At 40.0% G+C, this 8,658-nt stretch overlaps 1 protein-coding gene across 3 annotated transcripts; it reads right to left on the minus strand.

Annotated features, from left to right (window-relative positions):
- Window positions 1–3,067: 3,067 nt before the first annotated feature.
- Window positions 3,068–8,074, minus strand: bc10 (Bladder cancer-associated protein). Of its 3 annotated transcripts, none has more exons than XM_021608238.3 (3): window positions 7,989–8,074; window positions 4,103–4,156; window positions 3,068–4,018 (listed from the first exon to the last, which is right to left on the minus strand). In XM_021608238.3, exon 3 carries the CDS (start codon window positions 4,013–4,015, stop codon window positions 3,752–3,754), a length of 264 nt encoding a protein of 87 aa, XP_021463913.1. In that variant the 5' UTR covers window positions 4,016–4,018; window positions 4,103–4,156; window positions 7,989–8,074; the 3' UTR covers window positions 3,068–3,751.
- Window positions 8,075–8,658: the final 584 nt, after the last annotated feature.

Genomic DNA, 8,658 nt, shown 5'->3' on the forward strand with positions numbered 1-8,658 from the left:
ACTGCAGGCATGTGGAGTAGCTCCCTCAACACCTTCCAGGCCTCAACATCCTCTGCAATACTTTTTTTTATGCCGGTGGGCACAACCTCTGCTGCAGAGGGAACGGACTCTGTTCTCCCAGTACTCCCTTGAGAGTAGTGACAATTGTTCCTGAGTCGACTATCCTGGTTAAATTAAATTGAACAGAGAAACTTTCTCACTGATCCAAGTTGATGGCGGGGTTGCACGTGCTATTACGCCTCCAGTCAGGTCTCTTTAAACCAGCCTGGCTATTTTTCTTCTAAACCAGGCCTGGGCAACTCCAGTCCTGGTGTCACAGTTTTGCCCCAGTCCCAGCTAACACACCTGACTCCAATAATCAACTAATCATGATCTTCAGTTTAGAATGCAATTAGTTTAAATCAGGTGTGTTTGCTAGGGAACTCCCAAGGACTGGAGTTGACTAGGCCTGTTCTAAACAATGATATATGTAAAGCAAAACAAGACCATTACTAAGTTTGATTTATTCTAAATGAAGATATATTAGGACACATGTTACGTTCCCCAGATTATGTGTTGTAGTTTGTGTATTTGCATGTCTTACATGACCTACATGCAAATGTAGGCATAGAAATGTGCCCATTTGGGGACCTGATAGTATTTCTGATTGGCAGGTAAGGGTGCTATCGAGAGGCTAGATGTTCATTACCATTCGGCCATCAGATTTGCCACCAATGCTCCTTATAGGACACATCACTGCACTCTAAACTGGTCATCTCTGTAAACCAGTCGCAAGACCCACTGGTTGATGCTTATTTATAAAACCCTCTTAGGCCTCACTCCCCCCTATCTGAGATATCTACTGCAGCCCTCATCCTCCACATACAACACCTGTTCTGCCAGTCACATTCTGTTAAAGGTCCCCAAAGCGCACACATCCCTGGGTCGCTCCTCTTGTCAGTTCGCTGCAGCTCACGACTGGAACGAGCTGCAACAAACACTCAAACTGGACACTTATCTCAATCTCTTCATTCAAAGATTCAATCATGGACACTCTTATGGACAGTTGTGGCTGCTTCGTGTGATGTATTGTTGTCTCTACCTTCTTGACCTTTGTGCTGTAAACTCTGCCCAATAATGTTTGTACCATGTTCTGTTGCTACCATGCTGTGTTGTCATGTGTTGCTGCCTTGCTATGTTGTCTTGGGTCTCTCTTTATGTAGTGTTGTGTGTTCTCTCGTTGTGATGTGTTTTGTCCTATATTTATATTGCATTTATTTTGTTTTTTAAAATCCCAGGCCCCATCCCCACAGGAGGGCTTTTGGTGGGCCTTCATTGCAAATAAGAATTGTTCTTAACTGACATGCCTAGTTAAAGGTTAAATAAAATAAAATAACGCACCACCACTAATGACCCGTGGAGCTGCTCAAAGTAATGTTTTCTTCACCTCAAACAGCAAGAAAAGTATTTACAATAGTTCCTCAGCGTATTTGAAAAATCTTTCCAGTTCTCTCCCTTTTGATAACCACTCAGCATGAAAGCGAAAAATGTTATGCTTGATCCAGTGGAAACGTCATAAAATAGGCCTACCTGATTGCTTATCAGTGCTTGACTTACTGAAATAGGTTCCGGTTCTCATTTTGGGTGCTCCTGCCTAAGTCAAGCACGGCTTCTTATCCCTTGAGCAAATAGCCTACAGCTGTGTCGGTCCCTAGCTCACTGGCAGGGAAACAGAAGGCCCAGAATATTTTACACAATGTAGCAAGTTTGCTAGGGAAAACTTTGGGTTGAAACCAACTTAGTTTATACAATGTTTCAAGGTTGTTGCAGACAGCCAATGTGATTTATAAGATATTTATTTTATCAGGATATTTTCTACCTGCAGACTGCAATGTTTATATTAGTTAGCTTTATGTAGGCTATTTTTACATAGTTGGCAATGGCAATAGAAGTTACGTTTTAAGTTTGAATCATTTTAATTTAGATTTGGATCGAATTTTGAGTAACCACATGACAAGGATTTTCAGATATGAAGACGTTATTACTCAAATGAAACCGTTTTACAAAATGTGAAAGGTTGCCAACCCCTCATGTAGCCTATTGCTAGCAACTTCAGGAAAGTAATTGCAGAATCTGCGAAAGTCAGCAGGAGAATAATTGGGTCAGGTTACGTTTTTTTCCCCTTCTGGTAATGTAGATAGATCTCTGGCGCCCTCGAGGCATTTGTCTTATTTCATCAAACTGTAAGCTTAAAGCATCAGACAAGCTCAATGCGTATAGTTGATTTTATTAAAACACAGTGTGTCTATATATGGAAAAATACTAAAAACTGCAGTCAATTGATTGGTCGAAAGAACAGACGACTCTCGGTTTACCAAAATATTTTTTAGTCGGGGACAGACCTAAAGCAAATATTTGCAATACAAACCTCCCATGTATTGAATGTAGCCTCCAAATAACATTGGCAGCACAATCTTCACAAACGAGCAAATTGAGACTGATGATCTAACCTATTTTAATGACAAACAAAATGTCATCAGCTACAGCAACCTAACAGAATATAATAAAATTTACTTGAGTATCATTGTCAACAGTTCTCAAAACCAGACCGGGCTAAATTATGTGAACATTTTGTTAGGCCTGTGGTTCACTGGATAGCCAGCTACAAAATGGTGACCTTTCCGTGATGGGTCTCACACTGGGCTGGAGTTAAAAATAACATAAAACCTTTTGATCAAAAGCTCATTAGCTTGTCCAGCAGTATCTATATGGCCCAAATTAAAATAAAATTAAATGTTTGCCAACCAGCACCAGACAACATGCAGTAATTAACCTTCTCATTTCAATTACTTTCATAATAAACTCTATAAAAACTGACTTGTCTTTTCAAATATTGAGATTCTGTGAACCCTAAAAAAAAGTATTGTTTTTCTTTCACTACCTTTATTTATTTATTTACCAATAATTAGCTTTTCCTTCTTAGTCATGAGGCATTCTCACTCTCTCAAATGCAGATAGTGGGCAATTGATAAAACTTGCAGTTGACATAAAGCCTAGAAGAACCAAAAAAACACACAAGGCCACCGCATCATGGTCAGTGATAACGCCTTCAGACGTTGAACTTTAATAAATTAAAAGCTGTGGTAACATTTGAGTTCTGCAGGGGAAGTGACATGAAAATGGTTCACATCACTCTTCTGCTCTTGACGTCAATAAAGCTCAACAAGGACGCAGGATATTCATGTTCACCTGCTACCATAACATACTGATAGTATGACTTGTGAAAATGCTGACTAACACACACACACAATTTCTACCCTTTGGAAACTTTCAGCATTCTGTAATTAAAATTGATGTATTAACACGACATATGAAAACTATAAAGGCAACCATTGCAAATGTGAGTCCAAGGTAGTGGACGTTCACTCAAGACCAGGGGATAAAGGCAGGGGTGGAGGGCAGTAGTGAGGAGGGAGATGGGCAGGATAGGCCATTTTCTGGAAAGTTTACATATGCATTCCTCCCCATGCATTTAAATGCACTGGATTGGTGTAATCGTGGGAGAGGGAAATATCACCCTATTTTTTGCAACAGTCAATTCCTTTGAAATCCATGAAGGGAAGTGAACAAGTGTACACTAAGGGCAGAGGGAATGAGAATCGGGACACTGTCTAGGTTTCTCAGCATCTCGACAGTCAACTGGGGGATTTTATTCACAGCCTAGATAGAGATTGTCCAGGGTCCGTGTGCTCCTAGTGTCAGTGGGATCCTCTTAGTTACCCACAATGCTGGGGTCGTGTGCAGAGTCTGGCAGTGTGGAGTCATGGCAGTGGTACAGAAAACAGTTTCCCCAGCAGCTGTAGCAGATGAGAAACAGGGCTGCCAGGAACACTAAGGCACAAATGGTACATGGCTTCCTCTCCAGAAGGAAGCTGAGCAGGTAGAAGCCCATGAACATTGAGTGATTGAACCATAAGGCCGGATTCAGGGGTTTCGGGATGAGGAGGACTGGGAGCAACCACTGAAGGCAGTACATTGTCTGTGAGGGGGAAGCGAAATCACACCAAGCTCAATCAGTTGGCCACAGGGCTAGGTGGAATGTCACACAGTGAGGTTTCCTAACCACGGCAGATGTGACGTGGGAGCAGGTTGTAACCGTTTTACCTTCAGGTTAGGCCTAAAAAAAGGAAAGGAAACAGTAAATAAAAAGGTGCAGACAACACATCAGCTATATGTTTCTCTTTGACATGACATAGTTGGCAATATTTCCCTGCAAATGCAAAAATAGCTCAACTTGGTCACGCTCTCATCACCTAGCTACGCTAGTCTGCTAACCCAATGGATGTTGGGTTAGATCGAGCACAACAAATATCTTTCATTGCATTAAAGGCAAGTTAACTATGGTGGGGTTGATTTGGTTGACTAGCTGCAGTTAGTAACACTATAATTTTAGCTAGCGTCAAGAAGAAAACAAGTAGGGACGTCAAACATTCAGCCTGTTGCACAGACCCTATGGATGCTCTAGTCTAGAGCACCTGGTTAAATTGTGGTTAGGAGCATTTTCTAACTCTCTCCATGGTCAAAGCAGTAAGAAATTCAGGTCATTGTTGTAAAAATATGGGTCATCATCCTAATTGGAAATTCTTCTGACATTGAATTCTTATATTATGCTAAATGTCCCTATGGTGTTACTAAATTGCACAGGTTAACGTTTTCACCACACACCAATTACAGGAAATACACATACTTTTTTAAAATCTCAGATTGGTGTTGATACCATGAAAGATTATAGCCATCTCAATTACACAAAATCTATGGATTAAAACGGATAAATATATTTGGTTTTGTACCATGGGTTTGGTCATACACACCGCTATTCGCAGAACTTGTCATTTTTCGAATTCGAATGGAATGAATGGCCGTGTGGCCAATACGTCGATTTGAGAGTCAAACTATCACTTAAATTACAGGGAACCGTTGTCAGTGTTGATAGTAGGGCAGGGACGATAACAGTATGTCGATACTCAGTACCATGGCAAGGAAACAAAACACGAAGCGGATTCTTTAGGAAAACAGCCCTAATGCTGGAAGCATGTTGTCATCCAGAGTCACCTTTATTATTTTCCAAGCTACAGCACACAATATTTTACATAAAGAAGATTCTTTAAAACCCACTGTGTTTTCCTTTTTGGCATGGGAAAAAAAATACTGCGATACTGGCATTGCCACAGCCCTTGTTCATAACCTATGGCAGGTCATGATTTGTTAAATAAAAGTTAAATAAAGCAACTGATTTGTATCTTTCCCCGTTTCGTCAGCCTCCCAAAATCGCCATTGCCATTCTAGAATTTAGATGACGGTCTTCAACAAATTGTCTTCTAACTAGTGATGTAAAAATTATTCTCCGATTCCGTTTGGCTTTTGAATAGTTTTAGTTTAAGAGCGCATACACCCCAAACGAAAGCAGTGATGTTTTGGGGAGGTTGCTAGGCAACACGGACTTACATGGCCCCATTCATTCTTTCCTTTACACGGATCAGTCGTCCTGGTCCCTTTGCAGAAAAACAGCCCCAAAGCATGATGTTTCCACCCTCATGCTTCACAGTAGTTATGGTGTTCTTTGGATGCAACTCAGCATTCTTTGTCCTCCAAACACAACGGGTTGAGTTTTTACCAAAAAGTTATATTTTGGTTTCATCTGACCATATGACATTCTCCCAATCTTCTTCTGGATCATCCAAATGCTCTGTAGCAAACTTCAGACAGGCCTCGTTCTAGGTTTTTCCTGTGAGCTCGATGTGCAGAACTGTTCGATGTAGTAGGGAATTGTAGTTTCCAACAGGCCAATATTCCATATTGTTCAGCACAGAAACGTGGTAATTAACTACAATGACCATAATCGAACAGTTGTTTCGCGAGCCTGAAAATACATGATCTAGCTTTTGTGACGATAGCATTATGTTGTTACAAGTGTCAAGCTTATGGCCATGTGGCAGCCATGTCTGGGAGGGAGGTTCCTAGGTGTGAGAAGTGTACAAAAGAACATAAGACAAAGGAATGTGTAGTATTGGGGAAAGTAGTGGTAGGTGTTAATTGTAAGGGTGCCCAAGGGGCTGGGGATCAGAAATGTCCGATGCGAGAGGGACATGTTGAGGTTCCCAGGGTTAGAGTTGTGCAGAAGTTGTCGTATGCTGAGGCAGTGAAGAAAGTAGAGGGAGATGGGTCAAGGGGGAGGGATCCTGAGAGGAGTGGTGTGAGTAGTCGATCTGAACCAATAGACGGATAGGTCAAAAAGTGATAAACATTTCAGTAAGATTGGATTTTTTAGTGAGTATAGGGTTAGATGGTAGGGTATTTGTTTATTTTCAAGCAAAGTATAAGGAAGTTATACTCCAGTCTAGTAGCTGGCGGTAATGCAACACTTATTGGATGTCAACTGCTGTTAAACCTCATCGAAGAAGTGAAGCATCTTGTATTGTGTGACACCCTGGCTGTGTTCGGATACCCATACTAACATACTGTATACATACATACATACATACTTAATGACTATTTACTACATACTATTAGTTAATTTTAGTGTACTGTACTTTCTGTTGAGCATACTAGCCCTACACCTGTGTTCCGGAAATTGATTATGTTGTTATGCAACCTCTTGCTAGCTTGTTAACATAACAAATCAAGACATTTTTGTGTTCGTCAATTCAATCTGGAGTGCCATATTAAACGGGTGCTGAGCGTTCGTAAATGTATTCTGTTGCTCTGGTACACTCAGACAAGTGTGCTCTGAAATTGAATAAATAGCCAGAGCGAATGTATGTCCATTGAGAACGCACACGACTATACCACTTAACTTAGAATGACGTGGATAATCAAGTCAATAAACGTTGGCTAGTTAGTTAGTATATAATTAATATACTGGCCAGTTCAATGTATTAGTAGCCAACTAACATACCGGTAGTACCTACTGCTGTAATGATATGCATGCTATGCGGTTCGTAAGGATAGCGTAGCCAACACATTGTCAGCCAACATAACGTGTAGCGTATATAATTATTAAGCTATTACTTTATTATATTGCTCAACATTGTCTTAACATTTGTCATAATTAGTTAAAGCAATCGTTTGTATCCACTCTCGTCGGACTTCGGCTGCATATTTTCCGCTATTTTCTTCAAATCTGAAAACGTGAAACCACATCGATTTCCTGAAGAATTGCATTATGGGCTAACATACTCAATTCACGTCATGTCGTACGTTTAGTACGAGTATTCGAACGCAACTCCTAAATATATATATATAAAAATTCGAACACAGCCCCTGTCTTTAGTGCACACCCGTCATGTAAAAATATCAAATTTAGGCTACCTGTGGTTTTTGAATGGTAGTAGTTTCAACAGTGCATACAACCGGATTTTTCGGTTTATTGCCACTTGTCAAACGTTTTTTTTTGTGTTTGTGCAGTGTACAAAGTGCTTGTTTAAAAAAATACAAGTAACCGGATTATTGTTTCACATGTGTAGATAGTATATTTTAGGTTTCCGATATATCACGTAGTGTTTCTGCATATTGGCTATTGATTTGGACACGTTCAAACTGTTTTGACTTTGGACTATTTATCAAAAGGTCTTGTCAACAAGAAACAACGACAAAACATGATACTGTAATGTTAAACTTAAGTTTTAGGAGTAACGTCATACATTTACCTTTCAACATTAATTTCCAATGGTATCGTAATTCATTGTGTAAAAACTGCTGAATAAATCCAAAAACGTGCTGTGATAGATTTATGTAGAGGATATATCACCAAAACGAGTAGTTAGCTAGCGAACGTTAGCTTGTTCGGTTAATAATTAACGTTAGCTGGCTAACGAGCTTCTAGCTAGCTAAAACAATCGTGTTGAAATAGTAGTTTGTAACAACTTGTCCAATTGAATTATACATAGCTAATATTTCGCGTTTGAAGCTAAGTATTTGAATAACACATCATACAAAGAATAGATCCAGACCTGTCAGTTTCCAGGTTCATTCTTGATAGTTTTCTTGATGGACTCCATTGCTGCTACCTAGACGACTGCGTAGCAATCCCAGAGAGGAAGAGGCGGCGCCAGAGGGTCCCCTCCTGTCAAAATCTATCCACACGGGAATACACGGGAGGTAAGCTAACCGATGACTATAGCAGACTACTCCCATTGTCAGGACGGACACAATACCATCTCGCCATTAAACAGTATCTCTGGCTTTAGCATTTAAATGACAAAACCAACATAAAAAGATGGTAACAAATTTGCCTTGGTGTAAATTATGTTCAAATAATTTTATTCACTAGTAAGAATCCAATACATGTGCTAAAAACATATATAGTGTCCTACATAATACATATGAGGTCAATAATTATATAGTTCCACATTTTAAATTACGTCAAATATTTTTCAGGCTTTATTCTATTGATCCTTATTCAATATTGCTGTCAGAGAAACCGTAGCTTGACCACTCCAGAGATGTTACAAAAGAAAGAGACACGAATTATCCTTCTTCGGTGGGGTTTATCGGCAGTTGGCATCCAACGTTATTGGGCATTACCGCCACCTATTGTACTGGAGTGTAGGCCAGAGACGGATAAACTAAATCCTACCTGCCAGCCCTGTTGCTCTTAAAAAATATATAGTCTCAAATATT

The sequence above is a fragment of the Oncorhynchus mykiss genome, chromosome 7 (assembly GCF_057628025.1).
Source record: "Oncorhynchus mykiss isolate SJ-2025 chromosome 7, ASM5762802v1, whole genome shotgun sequence".
NCBI lineage: Eukaryota > Metazoa > Chordata > Actinopteri > Salmoniformes > Salmonidae > Oncorhynchus > Oncorhynchus mykiss.